A 26606-nucleotide genomic window follows, 5' to 3' on the forward strand; every position below is an offset into this window, starting at 1 on the left:
ATGTCTTCAATCTTGGCTACTGTGGTTGCCGTTTCGCTAAAGACTACCGGGCCGGCTTGACTTCCTTCCGTAAAGTCAACTTCCCAATAGCTGCCCGGCCTATTTCCCCTTTCCCTTTCGAGGGGTGGGAATTTCATGCCTTGCAGCATGCCTTGCAGCTAGCGACAGTTCTCTCGGCTAGGGAGGTGAGCTTTCGGATTTTGGACCCAGATGGGTGAGGCGGTGTTGCCATTTCTTCAGGGACGATTATCTTCTCACCTGCCTTATCCTTTCAGACCCCGTACTTATCCTTGACGTATTTGCCAGGCTTTCTGGCCATCTCCCCCTCCTCTTCTGGGGAGTAAGAGAAGGACCTAGGAGGGTCCAAAGAGACTTTTGCTAGCGGCAGGATGTTTAGTCCCAAGGCAGCCTGTTTTGCTTCAACATCTGCCTTCCTGTTCCCTTCCGCCACCTCAGACGTCCCCTTTTGGTGCCCTGGGCAACTTCTTTGGGGGCATGTATGGCCTCTGCTGTCAGTGTAGATGTTGACTCTTCAGCCAACCTGAGGGCTTGTGTTCTGCCTTCTGTGCTGAGGTGCCTTCTGGCAGACTGCTAGACCAGATTACCTCATCCGTGCTGACTACCGCGGTTCCTGCCCTCCTCTTCCTGTCCGAGAGGTAGCTGCTGCCATCTGTGAACCAAGTGAGGGGGGACCCGGGTAGGGGTGTGTATCCCGCCTGGCCCCCGTTTCTTCTGACAGGAATGCAGAATCTCTCTCTTTTCCAAGCCTGCTTCTGGTAGCAGAGAGGCAGGATTCAATGTCACGGGGGCCCCGAATTGGACTCTCCCCTCGTCCAACAAGAGACTTTGGTCACAAGGAAAGAGTGGGTGACCGTCCCAGTCCCAAGATCTACAGTCCGGTTAGTCATCCACGGGTATTGCTCATTACCGGTGGCCCCAATGACCCAAGAAGTTTTCTTAGATATCGGCCCCAAGGGAGCTTTTATTGTGCTCCTGTGTCCACCAGAAATTCTACTGGTTTCCCCTCCACTTGGATGGTTACCCTGGGCTCAGGGAGGGGTTCCGAGCCCCGTCCCCCTCAGTCACTGTCCTCATGAAAGGCCAAAATGGTCTTGGCTTCCTTCTCCTTCCTCTGCCTTCTTGGGCATTCTCTCTTCCAGTGTCCTTTTTCTTTACAGTAGGCACATTGATCTCGGTCGAGTGGGAGGCGATCGCCCAGGTTCTACCCTTACCTCTCCCTTATCACCTACCACTGCTGCCAAGATGCGCGTGAGATTCTTCTCCTGTCTACACCTTCTCTGCCTCCTTAACTAAGTCCTGCAAAGTATAAAGCAGATTGGCCAATAAAGGCCATAGCCACCGAAGCCCGCTGCCCCTCGGTCGCAGGGTACCGCCTGAATGCTTCCATTAGTCGCTCAAGAAAGACCGAGGGAGGCTCCGTGGGTCCCTGAAGGACATCCCTTACCTTAGCCAAATTGGTGGGCCGACGCGCGGCTCCTCTGAGGCCGGCCACTAGAATCTGGAGATAGACTGTCAGTCGCTCCCTACCTTCTCATCACATGTACAACTTTTATAAAAACTTTCACTATTTTACATTAGCTCTTAAACCTTCTTCCTATGTCCTTCAAAAATCTATAACCATTATTTTAGAATATTTAGGAAAGGCAGAGGGAAGAGAGAGCAGGTCTAGCACTCTGTTCCCAATAGCCGCTTGAATTTTAAACTGCCACATTCTTCCTACAGATAAAGATCTCAGATTCTGATAAGACTGAAAAGGGGCACAGGAGAATTTTAACTGTGCCTTTAAATCCCCTAATAGAACACGGTGAAAAGTGTCCAAGCAGTTTCACATTGTTTTAACACAATTCTAAATAAATTATAAACCTTTGTGATGAAGTCTACTTAAACCTATAAAGTAGATACACATGACTGAAATCAAAAATGATTCCCAAAGTTTAAACAACCAGATGTACAAAATACAAGATGCAGGTACAAGCCCAAATTGACAACAATGGCATATGAAAAAAGCAAAACAAAACAAATCAAATACAAAAGTTTCATGTTACATTAAACATTACTTCAGAAAACCCGACTTAGAATAATTTCTTAAGTGTAAGCATTACATACTTTTTCATCTGACAAATGAGAATCATTACTGCTTATTCTAAACATATATAATACAGTTTAGCCTGCCATATTCTAGGCATCTAGTTACTGCAATTAACTTTTCCTAATTCAATTTATACTTTGAACTTTTAAAGCTGGCAAGTTCAAACAAAGCACTGAATAATCTCTTTGTAGGAGAACTAATAGTCTTTCGCTCTCCGGCCTCCCCTAGACCTCTCCACACCAGAGGCAGTTTACTAGGATTTAAGACAATGTCAGAAAATCATAGGTCAATCACAATTCATACTTAAGTAGCTATATGACTCTGCTTAGCTGATACCAATGACAAGGAAGACTAACCATTGTGGGCTGCTGGAGCAGCATTCAAATGCAAACGAACACATTCTTTACCTAAAGACTCCTGGCCATTCAGGGCCATTCACCACCATTCACATAAACTTGTTACCATTACCATCTAGTTTCCGCCTCATGGCGGGGAATTTCAAGAGCTGCTTACAATGACTTGGGAAACCAGTTTTTAATTTATCTGCTGCCTCCAGCTACTCAACTCCTGGAGGTGAATGGAGGCAGGGAGCAAACGGGTCCCAGGTGACGAAGGCGGTGCTGCCACCAGAGCACTCAGCTTTAAACAAATTAAAGGTTTCTTTCTTTCTCTCTGCTCGCCTGTGGCCGGGCGAGTAAGATGGACCTGGGAGGTCTCTTTCCCAATTTTCCTTTGTCAAGGAGACAACCACACTCCTTCAATCATTTGGGGTTATCAAAAAGAACATCAATCCAGATATCAGTGTATGGAATTTGGTCCGGATGCCCAGGGCTCCTATAGACTATCCGCCGGACTCCCGTGTAGGGCCCCATGTCTAGGGTCCCTGTTGAAGGCCAATCAACCCCAAATGTCGGCCACTCCAATTCACAGTCTCCGGAGAGTGAAGGCATCTACCGAAACACCATAGCCTTCACCTCGTTTTTTTGAAGTCCGGAAAATTTTTAACCATGCATTCAAGGGGACTTAGGTGACTCTCCTTTGAGTTTCCTTGCCCCATTTTTCTCTTTCTTCTCAATTTGTTAGGCAACAAATAATTCCAAAACAAATCCAAAAGAGTAAAAACAAAAACACTGCACTTTTATCAATTCCCACACACTCGATTGCGGCCGCACTCTCTCAACACTCACAAAACACTCACTCAGACCAGAACCAGGGAATCTCCAGACTCCAAACCCAGACAGAGCCAAGGAGTCTCCACTTGAATCTCTTCCACCTCAGTAACCAAACCTATCCGATCTTCGCCGGGACTCGAACCCGACACCTGATTGCCGGGACTCGAACCCGACACCTGATTGCCGGGACTCGAACCCGACACCTGATTGCCGGGACTCGAACCCGACACCTGATTGCCGGGACTCGAACCCGACACCTGATTGCCGGGACTCGAACCCGACACCTGATTGCCGGGACTCGAACCCGACACCTGATTGCCGGGACTCGAACCCGACACCTGATTGCCGGGACTCGAACCCGACACCTGATTGCCGGGACTCGAACCCGACACCTGATAGGAGACCGCCAGGCGCCCCTGGCTCTCCTGCACCCTTGGGGCGTCCCCCAGGGTTGCAGCCTGTGGCCCTCCGACACGTCTACCGACCACTGTTCGGCCACTCTCACGAGTTGCCGAACGGCTGCGAACTCAGAACCAGATCAGATTACAGAAGTGCGCACACAGAACCAGATCAGATAACAGAACACAAGACAAAGACAGACAACTTCGGGGTACCCCTTCTTACCTCCAAGATCGGTTCTGGGCTTGAGGGGGGGGCCGCTCGGTCCCGGACGAGCCCCCAGAATGTAAGGCCTGAAAGACCCCCGGTCCAAAGGATGAGCGGCGACCCCAAATCAAACGCAGAGCCCGAGTCTTGATGCAAAGAGCAGGAGGTTTATTCCAAGCGCTGCGCAGGGACCCACAAGCAGCGGTCCAGAAAAAGACTGCCGCTTGAGAGCCCTGAACAGAGGTTAGTTACAAGCTTTTATAGGCAGAAACCACACCCAGGTGGCCTGGGGAAATTGGCCTGGGGAAATGCAAACATAAGGTTGAGATTGCAATCTCTTGGCCGTTTCCCGGGCAGTTAGAAACAGGCCTGACCTTACACTACTAGTAGAAGGAAAAAGAAAAGCGCGCAGACTCACAGGCTGCAGAAGGCAGAGGTACTGAGGAACACACCAGCGTGCGGAGAGGGCTGGCAACTGAGTACGAGGCTGGCTTTCTCAACCGGAGGGAGACAAAGGCTCCCAACGGCTCTGAACTCCAGTTCTGAGCGAGACTCTGGGGACCCAGGCTCATTCGGGGAGAAACTGGACTGTTTGGCAGTGGGCGAAACTCAAGGGCAGCTTTCTCTCAGAGGTGCTCGCAGCGATTACCGTGGGTCACTGAGACCTGGGGGGCCTCTTAGGGCAGGGCTGATGGGAAGCCATTGCTGTCTGCTTCATCCTGAGACTCCGGTCCCCATCCAAACTGAGCACAGAGGCTTTTGCGAGTCTTGTCTCATAAGGGTGTCTCCAGCACAGAAGTTCTCCCAGCGTAGACATAGCTGATCCTCACAGCCAATTGGCCTAGAGGTCAATTCCTCCCAGTGATACCAACAACATTCAAGACTTACTTACAAAAAGACTGCACACAGCCCACAAAGGAGTGCACCAAGAATGTCCACCTCAATTAACTCAGGAGGCTGAGCCACTGGGCCCTACAGGGTACCTAGCACACAAAGCCACCCTATCAACTCAAGGAAGCAGCCAAAATGTGGAGACAAAAAAACAGGTCACAAATGAAAGAAATTGGAGGAAGGCAAACTATTGGATGTAGAATTCAAAACCATGGTTATAAGGTTTTTCAAGAATTTAATGAAAAGGCCAATAAATTTAGTGAGACCCTCTAGGATATGAAAAAAGAAATTAAGCATACACTGACTGAAATAAAAAATAACATACAGAGATCCAACAGCAGACTAGAGGATCACAAGAATCAAGTCAAAGATTTGAAATACAAAGAAGCAAAAAACACCCAACCAGAAAAGCAAAAAGAAAAAATAATCCAAAAATATGAAGATAGTGTAAGGAGCCTCTGGGACAACTTCACACATACCAACATCCAAATATGGGGGTGCCCGAAGAGAGAGAGAGCAAGATACTGAAAACATATTTGAAGAAATCATGACAGAAAACTTCTCCCCACCTGGTGAAAGAAATAGACTTACAAGTCCAGGAAGCTCAGAGAACACCAAACAAAAGGAATCCAAAGAGGACCACACCAAGACATATCAAAATTAAAATGCTAAGAGCAAAAGAAAAAGAGAGAATCTTAAAAGCAGCAAGAGAAAAACAGTGTTATCTTCAAGGGAGCACCCATAGGATTGTCAGCTGATTTCTCAACAGAAACTATGCAGGCCAGATGGGAGTGTCAAGAAATATTCAAAGTGATGAATAGCAAGAACCTACAACCAAGATTACTCTACCCAGCAGAGCTATCATTCAGAATTAAAGGTCAGATAAAGAGCTTCAGAGATAAGAAAAAGCTAAAAGAGTTCATCCCCACCAAACTATTAGAATTATATGAAATGCTGAAAGGTATTCTTTAAGAAGAGGAAGAAGGAAAAGGAAAAGATAAAAATTATGAACAACAAATACATATCTATCAATAAGTGAATCTAAAAATCAAGTGAATAAAAAATCCAAGGAACAGAATAAACTGATGAATATAATAGAATCAGGGGCATAGAAAGGGAGTGGACTGACAATTCTCAGGAGGAAAGGGGTGTGGGGGGAGCTGGAAGAGACTGGACAAAAATTGTATACCTATGGATGAGGACGGTCGGGGGGAGGGAAGGATAGAGGGTGGGGAGGGAACCAGGTAGAGGGGAGCTATGGGGGGAAAAGAGGAACAATTGCAATAATCTGAACAATAAACATTTATTTAAAAAAAGAAAATTTTATTTTATATTTAAGGAAATTGAGGCTCAGGTTGCACCCCTAAAATGAGGGGTAGAGCTGGAACTTGGACTGAAATCTTTTGATCATTTTATTCTTCATGGTCTAGTTAATGAAGTATGTTTTGTCTGGCATGGGAAGAGAGGGAGCAGATCACTTCCCTTTCCTGAAAGGTCAAGAGGGCTTCAGCTTGCTGGTTGTCAGCTGGAAGTGGAGGATTGGTTTCTCTGAAATGTGAGGCCAGCAGATCAGTTGTGGGCCCTTGGGCAGATGTGGCCACTCCTTATTGCACCTCTGAACACAGACTATGTCCGGATTTCAACTGTGTGTGCACAGTTCTACCCAGAGAGTTCAAGGTCATCCCTTGGTGCCTCTGAAGGGCTAATGAGTCCAGGGTAGATGGAATGACCTGATATGATTTGTTTCTTGACATTGGGTCTAAACACTGTGTTTGTAGAGATTATAAATGATTTGGGATTATATGCTGGTGTGAGTCCTGATGTTGAGTTGACCTGGGCCTTCCTATGCACCTGGGGGTGGGGGATGAGACTGCAGAGGCCACGCCTCCTAGGCAATGGCTTTCCTTGGTTCTTTCCTCTGAATTAAGTACCTTTCCTCTGAATTAAGTCCCCTTTCCTCTGTCCATTGAGTCTCTTATTGTAAAACCAAAAATGAATTTCTTTTTCTTGTAGCTGGTGGACAAGTCTAGTAGTGTTTTTTTCCTTGCTTTCTTTTTCCCCCCTTTTGATGGGGATAAAATTTGGAATTTGTCTTCTTATATTTACATATATAATCTCTGATGATGATGACTTACGTCTGCAGTGTTCCAAAACTTCAAATATGCCCAAGAACTAAATACTATTAGTAGTCCGCCATGACGAAGTGACGACATGAGCTAAAGTCAAACCTAAGAACTAAATGTTATTGTCTAATAAATACCTAGAGGCGTAGAAATAGGTGACTTGGCACAAGCATGGGGGTGTTTTAAGTGCTGTCATTGTGTCCCCACTCTCCATTGCCCTATAATCGCTCTCTTCCCACATTACTCTTGTCCGTACCTTTCTGTTAATTTCATCCCCATTTTCTATTTCACATACACCTTTATAGTGCCCTCCTGCCACATTCCCACCTTGGCTGGTCCTTTCTCTGAAGTTGGTGTGTGGTTGGTGAGTTATTCTCACCCAATTCATGTCCATGGAATTGTCCGGTTCACTGTCCACCAGTTACCCAAGTGTCCTTTTTGCTGAGAAAACAGAACATCACTAAGAAGATGGTTGTTAAAGACTTTTCAAAAATGCTAAGCCAACCCCTAGCTGGTTTGGCTTAGTGGATAGAACATCGGCCTGTAGACTGAAAGGTCCCGGGTTCGATTCCGGTCAAGGGCATGTACCGCAGTTGCAGGTTCTTCCCTAGTCCCGGGCCCTTGTTGGGGCTCGTGCAGGAGCCAACCACTGATGTGTTTCTCTCATGTCGATATTTCTCTCTGTCTTTCTGTCTCTCTTCCACTTTCTCTAAAAATCAATGGAAAAATACCCTTGGGTGAGGATTTACGTAAAAGAAAAAAAATGCTGAGCCAAGTGTTTGGACAGAGAACCCAGCGCTTTATCCTCGGCACTCATATTTCTTTCTGTCGCTCTACTTCCAAGAAAAAATATTTCTTCAGAGGCGCACAATCTCTGGAGAAAAGCAAGCGGTGGCCAGCTGTGAAAGTGAAATCCATCCCTCCAGCCGCCTCCCAACGCCCCCCAGCGCATTAATGACCTCTAACACGCACGACCTCTCTGTTGGCACAGGGGACAAGACTACCTTCCAGCTGCAGGTGCGGCAGGTGGAGGACTATCCCGTGGACTTGTACTACCTGATGGACCTCTCCCTGTCCATGAAGGATGACTTGGACAACATCCGGACCCTGGGCACCAAGCTCGCTGAGGAGATGAGGAAGCTCACCAGCAACTTCCGCCTGGGCTTTGGGTCTTTTGTGGACAAAAGCATCTCTCCTTTCTCCTACACAGCGCCGAGGTACCAGACCAACCCATGCATCGGGTAAGTGACCAGCTTCCCTTCTGTTGGGCATTTAAGGGTGGGGGGATGGAGTGGTGGGAGAACTTAACCCAAAGGAAGGACTCAGGGGGACATACTTAGGAGGGGAACCTGGCTTAGGTGTTTAATTTGATTAACGATGACCCAGTTCTGTCCTCTTCCTCTGGGTGAACAAATAACTGTCACAACGTTGTGTCAAGCTGCAATGATCGTAGTTCATCTGTTTCCCTGCCTACCTGGCATGGGACTCCTTGCTACCTTAATAGATTTTAGAGAATGTTCTCAGGAAGGGACAGACCCAGGTGATCAGGGAGGGAGCAAACAGAACCGCTTAAACGTTCCCCTTGTTTGGAGTGACTGAGGTGCTTGGGATCAGTGAATTCAAAGTCTATCGATTGTTTGTAAAAAACTACAACTTAACCGTGATAAAACAAAATGAAGTCCTGTGTTTTAAAGGTCTGATTTTTTCCCCCCAACATAAGTACTTGAATTAGAAAATGTTTGACAAGTTTTTAGAGAACAGGAGTTTCTAACTGCTGCAAGAAACAGATCCAAAGTATAGAATGGCTCCAACCTGCTGGCAGGTTATTCCTGCTCACCCAAGTGCACGTGAGTCTTCTGACCAGTGGGCACTTCTCCTCCACGCACGTCTCAGGGCCCAGATGCCACCATCTCCCTCCTGTGGCTTCTAAGCTCATCTTGCCTGGAGATTGCTCATAGGAGGGAGGACCTTACGGGTCAAGAGGAGTGGCTTTTGCCTCTTCTGCTCCCACGTTCTAGTCTAAAGAACTGGGTTCTAGCAAGGAGGCTGGAGACCGAGGAAGATAAGGAAGGGGGACTGGTGAGCAGGTCTCTGCCCTGGTGAATATGTGTGGGGGGTGGAGGGGTCATATCCCCAACTCTCCTAACTACCTCGAGGGGGCTGGTTTGTTTCTTTTCTAGTCTTTTAAGTGCTCCTTTAAATGCAATGTGACTACAATGATTGATGACTCCTAACTTTTTCTTGCCTCATCTCCATATTCAACTTTATTTAGTCATGTTCCTGGATAAGGAATAGCTAAGTTTTAAGTTCTTATCAAGTGTCAAACACCATACTAAATACTTTACATGGATTATTTTGTTTAATCTCATGATGTTTTGAGGTCTTTAAGGTAGATGTGTACCATATATATATTTTTAAATATATTTTTATTGATTTCAGAGAGAAAGGGACAGGGAGAGATAAAAACATCAACGATGAGAATCATTGGTGGGCTGCCTCCTGCATGCCCCCTACTGGGGATCAAGCCTGCAACCCTAGGGTATGTGCCCTTGACTGGAATTGAACCTGGGACCTTTCAGTCTGAAGATTAATGCTCTATCCACTGAGCCAAACCAGCTATGACATGTGCCATATTTTAAAGATGAGAACAGCTGAAACGGGTTTGGCTCAGTGGTAGAGCGTTGGTCTGTGGACTGAAAGGTCCCAGGTTCGATTCCGGTCAAGGGCATGTACGTTGGTTGCGGGCACATCCCCGGTGGGGTGTGTGCAAGAGGCAGCTGGTCGGTGTTTCTCTCTCATCGACGTTTCTAGCTCTCTATCTCTCTCCCTTTCTCTCTGTAAAAAATTAATAAAAATATATTTAATAAATAAATAAATAAATAAAGATGAGAACAGTGAGACGTAGAGAAAATAAATAATTTGCATGAGATTACACAAATAAGGGGTAGACTTGTATTTCTCCCCCCCCCCCATCCAAATCATACTACAACACACAAACTTTACCTGCATGTAAGTAATCATACTCATTCCAAAACCGCCCGCCCTCTGATGTGTGCCTAAGGGTTGTGTTGGGCTCTGCTGCAGTAACAAACAAACCACAGGGCTCAGTGGCTCAACCCAGTGAAAGTTTATATCTCTTGCTGGTACAGCATCTGATGAGGATTGAACTGCTTTCCATGGCAGCTTTCCCTCCCGTGGTGACTCAGGGAGCCAGGCTCTTGCCATGTGTGAGGTCATTTTTGATTCTTGATCTCCTTGGCTGCTGCCCTAGGAGCAGAGAGCTGTTGTAGCACCCTGAGCCTTTCCAGCATCTCGCTCCTCGTTGGCAGCCTCGGCTGCTTCCAGCTCTGGGTTGGGCTGGTGGTTGGGCTGAGGTGGTAGGTATGCTGGTGGTGTATGTTCTTCTGAATCCTTCCTGATTCTTCTGTCCAGGCTCCTGGAAGTGAGCGTAGATCTTCCCCAAGGGTTGGGAGTGGACACAGTGGTGGAAAAAACACTCAAGAGAAGAAGAAGCTTTATATGCACATGAGATTGAGTTCCTTAACCAGGAAGCAGCACTGGGTGTCATCATTTGCTGGTTGTAATTGCCTCCTGGCTGCCGGTGGCTTTGGGCATTATTACGTTGGTCCTGTCTCAAAAGCCCTTTGTAGCTGAGTCCCAGTGCCACGTGTTCTATCACTGGCATTCTGCTGCTGACCAGGGTTACCAGCATCTTAATCAAAACTTTTTTCAGTTCATCCGGATTAGTGATTCTATCTGCTTCTTTTCCCCTCTGCCCTCTGATTGGGCCCTGTCTCCAGATAGACAAAGGTGTGTCTCCCCTTTCATCCCCCTGTAGAGCACCCACAAACTGTGAGCTGCTAGCCTGGAAGCTGGCAGAGGATGAAGGGCTGGTTCTGGGCACCCTGCATTTGAATTCAGGTTATTACACACAACTTATTCAGAGCTCCTTTCCTAAGCCCTAGAAGGCAGAGCCAACTGCAGACAGTAAAGGTCTTGACAGTGAGTGTAAGGCACACTGAAAAGCTGCTTGTCAGGCAGGAAATCTAGGGAAGAATGGGAGCTGTGAAGGAAACGTCACATCTCAGTTATGCAAATCTATCTTTTGCAAGCTGGGCCGTGCACCGGGGAGTCACTGCTTGGCTCAGGGAGCTGGCCGAGGCTTCTCTCTCGTGGCTTAGCGGTGGGCGGGTGCTGTGTCCTGGGAGATGGCCCACTGCTCCGAGGACGTATGTAATCTGTTCCCGGGCCTCATCCAGCCTCTACATACGCTTTGTCTGCCTTTCTGAATTTTAATGGCTCTGCGGACCAGTTACCAATATTTAGAAAGTAGATTTAACCACAAATAATCAGGATTCCTAGGTTTTCTTGAAAGATTGGAAGGTCTAGTAAAGCTGGACTAATTCCACTTAAGGCTTGGCTGCCACAGTCCCCACCACTCCCTCTTGTCTCACAGCTGGCCTGTGTCACTGGTTTGTGTTAAAATGCCTGGCTGGCAGACATTGTGATTCTTGTCTGTTCTTTTTCTTCAGCAAATGTGGAGAGAAAAATCACAGCGTTCTCTGTGGTGGTGAGAGCAGCAGAAGCAGCCCCCGGGAAGTTTCGGGGCCTGGAGTGGTGGGGAGGCGGGGAGTCAGGAGAGGTGACTTAGTCACCTGTGCAGGATATCTCAGCGAAGAGAGAGGCAGTTCTTCATGGGGCTTTCCTGAGGTTTGTTCCTTCTCCTGCTGCTCCAGATGTTTCTGCCAAAGGATCACAATCCTAGACTCATTCCTTCCCATCTTAGAGTGCCCGAGAAAGACCAGACTAAAGTGATCAACTAGGTTTGCGACAGGAGAAAGAAAAAATGTAGTATAGTTGAAACCAGTTTGGGTCAGTGGATAGAGCGTCACTCTGTGGGCTGAAAGGTTCCAGGTTCGATTCTGGTCAAGGGCATTGGTTGCAGGCACATCCCCAGTAGGGGGTGTGCAAGAGGCAGCTGATGGATGATTCTCTCTCATTGACGTTACTAACTCTCTATCCCTCTCCCTTCCTCTTTGTGGAAAATCAATAAAATACCACAAAAAACACACAAAAAAAACAAACCCAAACCAACAAAACAAAAACAAAACAAAAACTGAACACTACTATTCAATAGCAATAAGATTAAAGAATAATTAAAAAAAAAAAAAAAAAAAGAAAGAAAGATGCAGAGCAGCCCTGGCTGGTGGCTCAGTTGGTTGGTGTGCCGTCCTGTACACTAAAAGTGGCGGGTTCGGGCTCCTGTTGGGCACATATGGGAGGCAACCAATCAATGTTTCTCTTTCTCTTCCCCCCTCTCTCCCTTCCTCTCTCTCTAACATCAATTTAATCCTCAGATGAGGATTAAAGAAAAGATGTAGTGTGATTTAACCATTAGATTGAAGAACTGTAGTTGCTATTCTGAGTCATAGGAACAGTCTGGGAAGAGTCACAGGAGAGTCACTGATTTGAAAGATTAACCCAACTGCTGTTTCTGGTTCTGAACACTTTCCCTTTTATTAGAGGTATTGGGCTCTTCTTTAAGTACATGTCTCATCTGTACGTGTAATCTAAAAAAGCCAAGCTCGCCCTGGCCAGGTAGCTCAGTTGGTTAGAGTGTTGTCCCGACATGCCAAGGTTGTGGGTTTAGTCTCTGGTCAGGGCACATACAAGAATCAACCAGTGATTGAACTCATCAATATTCATTCTCTCTCTCTCTCTCTCCCTTCTCTTCCCTTCCCTCTCCTCCCCTTCCCTCTCCTCCCCTCCCCTCCCCTCTCCTCCCTTCCCCTCCCCTCCCCTCCCCTCCTTCCTCACTTCCTCCCTTCCTCCCCCACTCTCCTCCCTCCTCCATTACTCCCTCCCTTCCTCCACTACTAATCAATCAATGAAAAATTTCATTTGTTAAAAAAATTAAAAATTTAAAAAAGCCGAACTCATAGAAACAGAGAGGAGAGTGGTGGTTCCCAGAGGCTGGGAGGTGGAGAGGAGGAAATGGAGAGACGTTGGTCCTAGGGTACCAGCTTCTGGTTGTAAGATGAATACGTTCTGGGGATCTAATGTACAACATTGGATTGATAGTCAACAACAAGATACTTGAAACTATACTCGAATAGTTGGAAGTTGTTAAGAGAGATCTTAAATGTTCTCACCATTCTTACAAAAAATGGAAATAGTTGGTCTGCCTGTTTAATCAGAGAATACATCCTTATTCTTGAAAATTCTCAGACATTATCTCTTCTATTCATCCCTCCTGTTCTGTTCACTTGCTTTTAATATCACCACGTGTGTCAGAGCTTCTCATTCTAAACTTTGTGTTTTTAAATTTTTCTCCTGTAATTTCTACTTCTTTTTAAAACAATATATTTTATTGATTTATCACAGAGAGAAAAAGAGAAACATCGATGAGAGAGAATCATCAATCAGCTGCCTCTTACACACCCCCTGTGCCCACAACCAAGGTACATGCCCTTGACCGGAATTGAACCTGGGACCTTTCAGTCCCCAGGCTGACACTCTACTGAGCCAAACCGGTTTCGGCCTACCTCTTTTTTTAATTGTTCTACCTTAAACTGCTGAATAAATGTCTTCCAGTTTGTCACTTTGTTCTTCAGTTGCCTAATTTGTATACTGAAGTTTCATTTTGGAATTTTGGTGACTATATTTTTAATTTGATTCTTTTTCAGACTATTTTTCATATTCTTTTTTCACAGCCTTCTGACTCTCCTCCCTCCCCCCAGTAATACCCTGTTCTGGAATAGCCTTGCTTTAAAGCACATGTGTCAAACACAAGGCCCGCGGGCCAAATCCGTCCCGCCAGGCCTTGCAATGTGGTCCGCACCGCGCTGTCATCACTGCACTCCGCTGCATTTCCATCACAAAGACAGTTTATGACTGTTCAGTAAACCATTCGGCCCGCGATTTAGGCTGGATTTTAGATTTTGGCCCCTTCTCTGATTGAGTTCGACACCCCTACTTTAAAGGATGTTCTGTCATCTCTGCCTCTGGAACGGCAGCCCCCTCGGGCAGCTGAGTTTGCTGGCCTCCCTCATGGTGGTTTGTTTCTCATGGGTCTGCACCTGTGCGTTAGCTCCTCCTCACCATAGCGCCACATGCTCCAGATGCGCTGGCCGCCCTGTAGGGCGACTTTATGTTTGCTGCTGCCAGGACCCTCCAGCTGCCCTGGGACTAGTCTTCCCGTTCATTTCTTAGCTGGGGAGTTCTTTCACAGTAAAAGAAGTGAATTCTGACTTGCTGGGCCTGGACTTGCAATTTTATTGGGTGACTCATCTCACTCTTGGCCCAGAGTGGATGTTCCCTCTTTCCCAGGCCAGTGGCTGGAATTTTTCTGTTTTTGATTTTAGTGACAGGTCGGACAGTTAGCATATTAGCTTGTATATATAGAGATGCTTTCCAGGCTCTTTAAGCATATGTATTTTATTTGTCTTCCTGGTTCATAACCCTTACTTTAGTAACCACCACCAAGTCCCCCCTACCCCCACACAGCCCTACCTGGGATCTATGGTGCAGACACAGGGCAGAGGTGGAAGGATTTCCTGGCACGAGACCCCCAAACACTAGATCTAAAGGTCACTCAGCTCTTCCAAGGGTTAGCTGAGCCACAGGTGATATTGTGTTCCAGCGATATTCAGCAAGGTCTGTCCTTCTCTGCCTAAGCTGTTTTTTAGAGGTGACCAATCTGGTTGAAGTTAATTCTTTGTAAAGAAGGCTTCTCACTGGCCAGCTGATTTTCCAGTACCTAATTACTTAGTAGTAATTCTCCGCAGTAAAAATTTATGTACGATGGACCCTTGAACAACACAGGTTTGAAGTTCATGTGCAAGTATACTTATATGCAGACTTTTTTCAATAAACATGTGCAATATTGTAAGTATTTTCTCTCCTTTAGGGTTTTATTAATAACATTTTCTTTTCTTTTCTTTTTTTTTAATATATTTTATTGATTTTGTACAGAGAGGAAGGGAGAGAGATAGTTAGAAACATTGATGAGAGAGAGTCATCGATCAGCTGCCTCTTGCACACCCCCTATTGGGGATATGCCCGCAACCAAGGTACATGCCCTTGACTGGAATTGAACCCAGGTCCCTTCAGTCCCCAAGCCGACGCTCTATCCATTGAGCCAAACTGGTTTCGGCAACATTTTCTTTTCCCTAGCTTTCTTTATTGTAAGAGTCCTATCTAATAAAAGAGTAATATGCAAATTAACCATCACTACACTACACCTGCCAGCCAATAAGAGCAAGTATGCAAATTTACCCAATCAAGATGGCTATAGCTACAGAGAGCAGGAGAGAGGCTTGGGTTTCCTAAGCAACAGTGGAAGCCAAGCTTTCCACCTGCCCTTGCCAGCCTAAGCCTTCACTCAAGGCTACAAAATTTCAATTATAGAAGGTAAACAAATCCAAATAGAAATGGCTGCTGCCACGGAGCAAGCAGAAGACTTGGCTCCGTTCCAGGCTACAAAGTTTCAGTTGTAGAAGGTAAATAAGTTCCAGATACCAGGGCCTCCACTTGGGTCACCAGGGTGTGTGGCTGGCCTGCAAACCACCACAGGCCCCTCGCTCAGGCTGCCCTATGCCCCAAGGGAACCCCCACCCTAATCCAGGACACCCTTCAGTACAAACCAGCTGGTCCCCACCCATGCACCAGGCCTCTATCCTATCTAATAAAAGAGTAATATGCAGATTGACCATCACTCCAACACATGTGGTCAAAGATAACTGCCCTTATGTGAACATAAGATGGCCACCACAAGATGGCCAGCAGGGGAGGGCAGTTGAGAGGAACCAGGCCTGCAAGGAAGGGCAGTTGGAGGCGATCAACTTTGCAGGGGAGGGCAGTTAGAGGTGACCAGGCGGCAAAGGAGGGAAGTTGGGGTCAAACAGGCTGGCAGGGGAGCAGTTAGACATCAATTAGGCTGGCATGGGAGTGGTTAGGGGGTGATCAGGTTGGTAGACAAAAGTGGTTAGGGGCAATTAGGAAGGCAGGCAGGCAAGCAGTTGGGAGCCAGCAGTCCTGGATTGTGAGAGGGATGTCCCAGATTGGAGAGGGTGCAGGCTGGGCTGAGGGACACCCCTTGGCCCCGTGCACGAATTTTGTGCACTGGGCCTCTAGTACAGTATATAATACAAAACACACAAAATCAGTGTTAAAAGACTGTTTATGTTATCCTCAAAGCTTCTGACCAACAGTAGACTATTAGTAGTTAAGTTTTGGGGGAATAAAAAATCATATGTGGATTTTCACCTGCATGGGGTGTTAGTGCCCCTAACACTCCCCAACCCCCCCCCCCTCCCCCCCCCCACACACACACACATTGCTCAAGGGCCAACTGTACTTAATTGCTGTTTTCAGGGATGAAAGAGAAAAGGTAAAAAATGCTGAGCCAATTTCGCTGAGCTTGTCACAGCTCTTCTGGTTTTCTCATTGAACGGCTGTTATTATTGTGCGCCTCTCCTCCCTTTCCTTAGCTAACCTGATTAACTGCGACAGTCAGCACATACCTGACGGCCTAAATCATGGACCAGCACGACACAGGAGGGAGTAGCTGCTGAGAGGAAGAGGGAGAGGGAAGGGGGAGTTTGTATGTACTTCCTCTTAGGCCTGTCCATGTGTCAGATGACCCCAGAGGAGACCTCAGCTCGTTCCTTTTTCCAGATGGCAATGCAATTTCTACGACCCTTCTCTTTCTGGAAAAATGAGACAGGGATGAAAAGTTTGGGTGGCCCCAGGCACGGGTGAGAGGAATCTGACCTGTCCAAGCACAAGGTGCAGGTGAAGATTTGGGGGTAGGAGGAAGGAGTGAACAAACAGGACAGCAGGTGGTGAAACGTCTAGCTGCTGCCCATCTGGAGAGAGCCGTGGCCGCTGTGCCGGTGGGATTGACTGTCCAGAGCCGGCGAGTTGCTAGTGCCTGGCGGACGGAGCAGGCACTATTGGTCCCAGGAGAGTGCAGTGGCCTCTCAGGGAGCCAGAGATGGCCTCTGCAGGAGGAGGGAGCCTGTGCAGACCTGCCCTGGCCACCGCCTCTTGGCCACAGGGAGGCACGATCTCTAGGAATTGCTAAGCCTGTTTCCCTTTCCGGGCACAGGGCTGGCATTGGAGCACAGGGCTTTCCCACAGGCCTCGGTTCGTGTCTATTTTTCATCTTTTGTTCTGAAATGAAAGCTTCCTTAACATGTCCACAGATCTGCAGGCTGGTCCAGCTTGCCTTCCCTGCCTCCTCTTAGCCCATCCTTGCCCTCACTCTCTGCACTGCAGCCCCGCTGGCCTCCCTATTTCATCGGCTGAAACGCCTGAAACTACAACTGGGATCCAACTTCCTCCTTCCTAGCATGGGCGGCTGGGGATCCCTCCTGCACCTCACGATGAGATTGCACAGTGTTTCATTAATACGGTGCATTAACCTGTTATTGAGATGTGGCACTTCCCTCTTTCTAAACGTCTAGATACAGTTTTCCATTGGGAGAGGGTTGGTTTCTAAATGATATTTATTGCACCTGGGAGAGCTGATAGCTGAGTGTTGTGATATTTATGAATGAATGAAGAAGCAGAAAGAACATCTCCATTTCTGTTGCATTTAGCACTGGCTCATGTGCCAGCATGTCCTGTGGCCTCTGAGGGGGCTGACGGGAAGGGGTTATGTGATCCTTTGCCGCATGACAGCAGCCGAGTAGGAAAGCTGGTTTCATAGAGTAGCTGCCCACGTTCCCTTCCCTCAACATTGCCCCGACCCTGAGCCTCCAGCACCCAAACCCCTGGCCCCGCTCCCTGAGTCTTCCTCTGAGCCCAGCAGCCTGGTGTGACCGCTGCTTCCTCTCGCCCACACGTCCTTTTCATTCACTCACAACCTGGCATCTGCTGTCTTGCCTGCGGTGTAGAGCTCGATGTTTGGAGAGTCGAGACTATTTCTCTTTGTTCTCTCCACTGTGCCGGTCCCTGGGGCACACAGTAGGTGCCGGGCAAAAATTCAAGCGTAGTGGGTTGTTTAAGATGTAGAGACCGTGATGGAAGAGTGACTCCTTCCCTCTTTCTCTCTAGTTACAAGTTGTTCCCAAACTGCGTCCCTTCCTTTGGGTTCCGCCACCTGCTGCCTCTCACGGACAGAGTGGACAGCTTCAACGAGGAAGTTCGGAAACAGAGGGTGTCCCGGAACCGCGACGCCCCCGAGGGCGGCTTCGACGCCATACTCCAGGCCGCTGTCTGCAAGGTAACGCTCCTCTCCGGTCCTGGCTCTGCGTGGGAGGCCTGGGAAGAAAGCGTCAGGTGGGCGTGGACACTGCCTGCAGGACAGGGCAGACTCTGAGCCGCCCCAGCATGTGGCTTCCATGTCAGAGGATGAGCTCAGTGGGCCCTGGGAAAGCTACTGCCGCCAGCAGGGCCCGAGCTCAGGGATGGATCCGGCTGGCGTGTATCTCTCTGTGTGTCGGGGTGTGGCTGTAGCAATGGGATGCTGTCGGTGCCAGGAGACAGCTGTTGTGTGTTTATACATTTGGCTTTTAGCATCTCTTCAGGAGGGGAAAAAAAAATCTAAAGGTCCAGCCAAATGCATGGAAGCTTATCGAGCTTTCTGGCCCGATGTTGGTAAACCTTAAATATGGTGGAGGATCCAGCTGGAGGGGAGAACTGCATGTCATCGCTGGTTGCATTTCGGTTTGTTTGTTTTCCTCCTGCTCCTCTGTGAGCCATGAATCCAGAGGGAAGGCATAGACTTAGGTCAGAAATGAACTCACGCTTTGAGGGTTCCAGTCTCAGCAGAATATATCATTGGAATGTTGGTAATGACTTCTTCTTAAAATAATGGCCTGCTGTCAAAACAAGCCGGTAACAACAACAAAGCATAAAAATCACTCTTGAATTTGCTATCCCAATGCATACTTTTTGAAAATTTTCCATAGTGGTCATCACAAAGCACATGCAATTGGCAAAGCTTCCTTGAAGCGTGAGGCGGGCTCGGCAGTGGGGCGGGGGGGTGGGGGGGTCCGGACTGCGGTGTGGGGAGGGCCGGGAAGGAGGCTGGGACTCTGTCTGGAGAAGCTGTATCAGCGGCCGCTGTTCCTTCACTAGGCGATAAGCACTTCACTGGCCACTCACACGCTCTGATCCTCGAGGGCCTGTGCCCAGTGTGGTTCGCTCTGTTCCCCTCCACTTGCTCCATCAGGGTGACCAGAGAGCCAGTTTCCTTTCTGAAACAAGAAGCCGAAACAATTGACCAAGACGGCGAAGGGAAAGGAACAGCATGAAGAAGGTCCTCTTCTCGGTCCCACAGCTGGTCACGCGTGGCGTCCTCTGGCCGCCCTGGAGAGGAGGGCTTCCCAGAGGCCCCGGCTGGGGCGGCTGCAGGTGGCCCCTTCCCAGCTGCCGGCCGAGCCAGGGGGTTTGACTCGGAGGTCCCCGATGCTTTCCGAGAAAGCGAGATGGGACACAGCTACAGTGTGCTCAGCTCTGAATCTCTCAAATGCATCACAGAATAGACAGTGTCTACGTTGGCTTCAGAAAGGAAAATGGTATTTTGACGGGCATGCATCGATGGGATGAGGCGTTGTCTTCAGAGACATGCTGCCAAATCCACTCCTTGGCAGGGACGAGCAGTGCAGGGAAAACATAGGTTGCCTCTGTCTTCCCGTCTTGAGATTTTGTTCATTTGGAGGTGGGGCGGGAGGAGGGGGAAAAATCACCTTTAAGGCTTCGGAAAGAACCCAGCGACAGGCCGAAGCAATGGCCAGTGATATGACTCTGTTTAATTCTCTTCATGGGAAGGGCATGACGATGCTTAAAGCAGAGGCATGCAGCTCCGTGCCCATGCCGCTTTGCATCGGAGGAGGCGAAGGCCCTCCCTGGCTTTCTGCTGGTTAAGGAGCTGTGGATTAATGTGCACTTTGGAATCACTGACTGACTTAGTCAAGGAGGTGATGTTTCCTGGTTTTGCCTCCCCACCCGTGAGCTGTGTTTTGGGCTTCCCTGCCCTGCCCTCAGCTGCTCGTGAGAACTGCCTCAATTACAGCTCAGAATTACAACACGCTGTGCGAGAGACCTTGCATCTCCTTTGATTTCCCAGCATAAAGCCCTGCTTCCTGCATAGAAGGTGTCTGCACCCCTTGGCTCCCTGTCTGAGAACTTCAGGGGAAATCAGGAGGCCCTTTGACACCTCAGGCTGTATTTCTGTACCTGGTGGGAACGTCAGTTTTTCCTTTCAAGTGACGGCTCCTCTCTGCTTTAAATGCCCGTTTGGCCAAGAGGAAAAGAGATGGGGTTTATTCCCGGCCTCTAGCACTGCTCTCCCAGACTCCATCCCTGCCTCTGCCTCCAGCCAGTGACCTCGAGTCGGTTCCTCTGACTCATGTGAGGCCCTTTGCACATGCGGTTTCCTCTGTCTGGAATATTCTTCCTCTGTTCTCCAGCTCTTCTTTCCTTTTTTATTAGCAGTCTTTATTTTGTAAGAGCAGCTTTAGGTTCACAGAACTGAGCAGGTAGTACCCAGAGTTCCCATATACCACCCCCTCCCCCCACAAAGAGCCTCCCCCATTGTCAACACCCCTCCCCCCGCAGTGGTATACTATTTATCACAACTGATGAACTTATAGTGACACATCATTGTCCTCCAAAGTCCCCAGTTCACACCGGGGTTCACTCTTGGCATACATTCTGTGGGTTTGGACAAAGTGTAATGACAAGTATCCCCTATTGCAGACCAGCTCCACTGCCCGGGCACCCTCCGTGCTCTGCCTACGCACCCTCCCTCCTTCCCTGAACCCTCTTTTCTTTTCATGTCTAATCCACGGCCACCTCTGGTTCAGATCTCCGCTTCCTTGTCTGTGCAGGGGGAGCCCTGCCCGATGGGTCCTCCTGGCCAGGTCAGAGTCCCGAGCACCAGATCCCGGCCACATGCACCCAGCTCCCACGTTATTTTATTTGAGCCACTCCCTGTGTGCTCTCTGTCCCTCCTCTGAGACAGGAAGCTCTCTGAGGACAGGGACCTGTCTCTTTCTCTCCAGACATCAGGTGCGGCTATTTTCCTCAGAGTCTGTTTTGCTGCCAGGAACCACTGCTTTGATCTGTAGCAGCCCCTTCCAGCCTGTGTTCTGAACCGTGCACCCAACTGCCTCGCACATCACAGGTTCACGGAACACATTTGATGAAGAAACAGACGCTCTGTCCTTGCAGATTCCATTGCGCTCCCGAAGTCCAGGAGCCCCCAGGCCCACCCTCTCGCCCCTCTCACCACACCAGGCGGCCCCCATGCCACGTGCTTCCTACACGTCCCCTAAAGCCGATGGGAAGTACGGTTACTCGGCAGTACTTTCCCACTCAGAGCGCATCTACCAAGCCCCCAGGAAGTGTGCAGTGGCAGGAAGGGTGACGAAACCTAAAGGATGATGAGAACAAGTCCCTGTCCTCGGGGATGTGATCTGAGCTGGCGGATCCACCAGAAAGTCAATAAAAGAACCTGTTTGTAAACATTAGATGGGACCATATGAAATGATTGTCATTGGCGGTGCACATCTGAGCTGCATTATCATGGGCCACCATGACCATGAACTCTATCATGGGTGCTCATGTGTAGGATAGTTGATAATTGGCTATTGATAATCTCCTCCACAGAAACAGAGAGCTCCTGTGGTTCGGCCTTACACGTCCCAGTGTTTCTCTTCTTCAGTTTGGGTTGGACTCTCCATCGAGTCCACATCTGGCATGTCCTGCTCACTGGGGCTGGGGCTGGGACTCGAGGCCAGTGTCTAAGTCCTGAGTCACAGGCTGAGATTTCTTTTCCCCAAGGAAAGAAATATTACACTTTTGCCCTCAAGTTCAATCACAGAACAGATTAAAAAAAATATATTTTTTATTACGAAATACGGATGGAAGCAGGAGAAAGAGCTATTATTGAGAACATGTTTATTGTTATAAAGGGACAAAAATAGGCTTGAATGTCAGGAAGATTGGGGGATCACAGAAGAGTCTAACCTTGTTTTCATTACGTGTTGGGTGGAATTCAGACGCCTCAGCACCCAAGCTCATTCCCCTGGTTGGTCACGTCAGTCAGCTCCCTTTCCTTCCTCACCTCCTCTCCCAAACTGTTCTGCCTCTCTCGGTGGCTGCCTGGAAGGCTAATGTACAGTGTTCTGTTATGACTTTTGACAACTTATTGAGTTCTCACTGTGCGCAAGCTGCCACGGTAGGTGCTGTGAGGGATGCAGAGATGAAAGGGCCACAGCACCTGCCCTCATGAGCATCATTTCGATTGGATGATGGATGTCCATACTGTACCTCAGGTACCAGCTGAGTGCACAGACTCTGAAAGGCCTCGTCCCTTAGGACCCAGCAGGTGAATCACACCACTCTTGACCTTCAGGGTCACCGTGGCCTCTTTGCTTCCCCTGAGGCTCTGATGCCGATGATGCTATTGACAATGATTGGCCAAATGCTTTGGGAGGCTAGCTTCCAAATGTTCCACAGAAGTTATTTTCGTTAATCCTCCTGACGAGGAAACAAGCCTGGAAAGGTTGAGTAACTTCTCAAAGGCCTTACAGCTGGGAATGACAGAGCCAGAGATGGGACTTCCCCCACCAAAGCTAGTGCTCTTAATCCTGACATTAGAGCGCCCATCGCGGGAAGGGAGAGGGGCAAGGCGTGTGCTTCCAGAGGGAGCCAAGTCCTCATCTAAGGAGCCGTTTCCGCTTCCCACGTGACCCGGTTTGCAGGACTGAGTCAGTCCCGGGGGAAGACAGTTGCACATGCTACTGTGCTCCGGAGCTAAGAGCTTCCTGTTTATCAGCTCTGGCAGCCCCTAGTCCTGTCCGGGGTCAGTCTGCTGATGGAGCCCAGCCCTTTGAATGAACAAGCTTATCTTTGCCCTTAGCTCCCCTGTCTGTGAAATGGGAACTCCGACGTCTGCCTGCTCATCCATAATTCAGAGGGCGTCTCAGAACCATGGGTTCGGCTCTCCGTCTCTCACCCATAGTGCAGTGGAGACACGTTTTCAGATGGAGGGTCCTTGGCAGCAGTGAGGGAGCATGTGGCCGTTGACTCTCCAGTGACAGCTGGGGCCCACAGGCTGTGTCAACAACATTGGGCTAGAGCAGGGGTGTCGAACTCAATCAGAGAAGGGGCCAAAATCTAAAATCCAGCCTAAATCGCGGGCCGAATGGTTTACTGAACAGTCATAAACTGTCATTGTGATGGAAACGCAGCGGAGTGCAGTGATGACAGCGCGGTGCGGGCCACATTGCAAGGCCTGGCGGGACGGATTTGGCCCGCGGGCCTTGTGTTTGACACATGTGGGCTAGAGGATCCGTTCATATGGATGACCGTTAATTTTAATTAGACGGATTGACCAGAAAACCCGGGCATTTAAAGGTAGTGTTTCTGTCATCGCTGAAACTGCTCCCTGGATGAGCGAGTGTTGTCTCCCAACCAGCCCGCCAAGGCGAGCCAGCCAGCCTAACATTCAGGCACGCGTTCACCTGTTTTGGAAGACACGGAGCGGGGCCTCAGATTTTCTCAGCTTCCCAGGAATCGGTGTTCTAGGCTCTCCCCTGCACTCCCCTGCTTCTCTCACTTGTGGGCTGTCATGGTCCCTGTGTGAGTCACTGTGAAATGCCTCAGGGGACCCCCAGGCTTCCTGGGAGCCCCTCGGAAGATTCAGCTGCCAAACATAGGACACGCCCTCCAGGATTCGCCGGCCAAGTCCCAACCCTGCTTCCTGGCACCGTCAGACCCCACCGAGGGAGCCGCGTCCGCCTCTGGGGCTGTGTTTAAGACAGACACTGACGGCGAGAGCGAGCAAGCGGAGAGGCCGAGTGGATGGTGCTGAGACGGGCACTGCGTCCTCGGGGCGGGGTTAAAGGTTAACCAGGAGGAGGGACACCCCAGGAAGCAGCAAGTGGCCTGACCTCAGAAAGCAGTGTGGGAGCGTGGCAGACTCCATGTGCTAGGGAAGCTTCATGAATCAACATGAAGAAGAATGTTCTAGGGATCGCTGCTCAGCAGTAGAATAAGCTGCCAGATGTGGCAGTGAGTGTGTGTGGGGACCCTGTGAGTGTGTCGGGGTGCCACACGGAAGGTTTCTACATTGGCTGGAGCTTGGACAAGCCGACCTCTGGGGTTCCTCCTGAACGTTAGGTGCCGCTATTTCCTCTGAGCCAGTTTTTTCTCTTCGGTAGCCACGGGTGCTTTTGTTCTGTCGGCGCCCCTTCTAGCCTGTCTTCTGTGGTTCTTGGTGGTGCCCCTCTGAGCTGCCTTATCATGGGCCACCGTGACCATGAACTCAATCGTGGGTGCTCATTCGTATGCCAGGCTCAGCTTGCTTTGTGCGGATGCGGAGAAATGCTTTTCTGCTCCTGATGGCTTCCCCCTGGCGTCTCCTTAGCCTGTGGGTGAGAGTCGGGGGGGAGGGGGGGGCGCTGTACGAGAGGGCTGGGGCCAGGCTGCAGGTAGGTGGGGAGCGTGGGAGCCTGCTCTAGTCCCTTGAGTGACTTTCCTCCTTCCTCAGATTTTGCAATCCCCGAGTGACTCCTTCCAACCCTAGAGACCCAAGTTGCCCACAGGCCAGAGGCTCATGTCCTCAAACAGAGAAACTGCTTCCTTCCTCCCTGGTCCTGCTCTCTCTCTCCTTTAGCCCCTCACTCCAGAGCCAGATGTGGGAGATGAACAAGCCGGAAAGTCTGTCTTCACTCTTGGGAGGAACCAGTTTTTATCTCTCTCCTCAAAGGCTGGAAGGCTCAGTCTCCCCTCTCCACTCTTCGTGGACCACTTCCTCTTCACATTTCACAGAGTCCCTCATCGCCCTGCCTGACTCCCAGGCCTGGCTGCCCAGGTTCCCCAGGAGCCATCCCACTGGCTCCCTGGCCCCCTCCCCTCCCCACTCCGCTGAGCTTCTTGCAGACAATCCCGTGGCCCTGTCACCCTTTCTGCAATTGCCATTGGTTTTCTCATATCTTAGTGCATGGCAGGCGACTTGATTAAATTCTTTTACTTAAGATAGCTTTTTAGTGTTTCTCGTATTTGTATGTTTAAATGAAGATGTTTGTTAGAGCCAAAACCGGTTTGGCTCAGTGGATAGAGTGTCGGTCTGCGGACTGAAAGGTCCCAGGTTCGATTCCGGTCAAGGGCATGTACCTTGGTTGTGGACACATCCCCGGTAGGGGGTGTGCAGGAGGCAGCTGGTCGATGTTTCTCTCTCATCGACGTTTCTAGCTCCCTATCCCTCTCCCTTCCTCTCTGTGGAAAATAAATAAAATATATTAAAAATAAAAGATGATGTTGTTAGAGCCCTGGCTGGTGTGGCTCAGTTGGTTGGAAGCGGTTCTGCACACCGAAGATCTCAGGTTCGACTCTCAGTCAGGGCGTGTGCAGGAGGCAGCCAATTGATGTTTCTCTCTCACATCGATGATTTCTCTCTCTCTCTCTCTCTCTCTCTCTCTCTCTCTCTCTCTCTCTCTCCCCCTCCCTCCCTCCCTCCCTCCCTCCCTCCCTCCCTCCATCTCCCTTCTTCACTCTCTAAAATTAATAAAAGCATGTCCTCCATGAGGATTTTAAAAAACGTTTGAAAAGATGTTTGTTAGATTCCAAAGCATATTAAATAGCTGGTGGAATTGTGAGCGAAGCGATTTGAGACGTGAGGACGTTGTGAGGGAGGTTACTTGGTCCCCAACCCCGCTTTTGTTTATGTGTTCATTCCCTCGCTCCTTGCGGGTGCTGGGCATGTGCCAAGGCTGAGCGCTTGTTATTCCGGGCCTGGGCCCTGCGCCCCTTCTCTCCCCTCAGCCCCCGATCTCTGCTGCTTTCTGAGCACGGAACAGAGTTTATGCAGATCCTCCGCCGAGTTCCTCCTCCGAGAAAGCCGTCCCCAGTCCCAGCCCTGGGATGGCTGGTCCCCACAAAGCTAGAGGGTTTGCTTCTTGCCACCTGGATGGGATCAGAGATTTGGGGTGTGGTAATGGCTCCCCCAGCCACTGACTTACTCCTGACACTTGTGTCCAGAGTCCGTGGATGGCTGCTTTGCATGTATTATAGCATGGCCAGGCCACCTAACCATGTATCCGGCTCACCTGGGCCAGTGGGAGTAAATGTGGGTCACAGAGCACCCTGGGGTGACAGGGTGCAGGCCGGTGGCCAGGCGGGAGGTGAGCCTCAGGCTTTGCCTGCTCACCATGTGTGTTTAGGGAGAACAGGGGAAGGTGCAGCACAACCCGGAGGCTCCAGCTCAGCCCAGGTCATGGGAACGGACCACGAGAGAGAACTCAGGGTTCGGGACTGGGTGCATGCTGTTAGGAGGCCAGGGCAGTGGGATGGAAAAGACAGTCGAGAGGATTCTAGGACAGGCATTTGCTGGTCCCGTTGCACAGGTGGGAAGCCTGGAGGGCAGGGGATTTGGAGGGAAGCTGGTGCAGCGGCTTCCGGTAGGCTGAGCTCCGGGTGAAGGCACAGATCTGGGAGGGAAACTCTGGAGGAAAAGCAAGTGGCAGCGGATGTGATTGTGAGTCATCCAGGCAGATGTGCAAACTTGGATGCATCTTTACAGGGGGCAGTGTTACCTTTGACTTCGTCGAAGTGCAGGGTGAGGAGATGGAGCCAGCAAGCAGCCCGAGCGGCCTGGGGGAGTGGGACGGTCCCGGGTTCCAGAAGCCAATGGCAGGAGGGCTCAGTGGAGGCCCCAGTCAGCAACAGAGAGGCCACAGGAGCGTG

General features: G+C 49.5%; 1 protein-coding gene across 4 annotated transcripts in view; it reads left to right on the forward strand.

Moving 5' to 3' along the window:
* The window catches only part of ITGB5 (integrin subunit beta 5), a 117766-nt gene that overhangs the window by 32040 nt on the left and 59120 nt on the right, over window positions 1–26606 (forward strand). For all 4 annotated transcript variants that reach the window (XM_036444817.2, XM_045583931.1, XM_036444815.2 and 1 more), the window contains 2 exons: window positions 7894–8143; window positions 17964–18132. In XM_036444817.2, coding sequence (XP_036300710.1) covers window positions 7894–8143; window positions 17964–18132 — 419 coding nt within the window. The remainder of the gene's footprint in view (window positions 1–7893; window positions 8144–17963; window positions 18133–26606) is intronic.

Source organism: Pipistrellus kuhlii, unplaced genomic scaffold (genome assembly GCF_014108245.1).
Source record: "Pipistrellus kuhlii isolate mPipKuh1 unplaced genomic scaffold, mPipKuh1.p scaffold_m20_p_2, whole genome shotgun sequence".
In the NCBI taxonomy this organism is placed as follows: Eukaryota; Metazoa; Chordata; class Mammalia; order Chiroptera; family Vespertilionidae; genus Pipistrellus; species Pipistrellus kuhlii.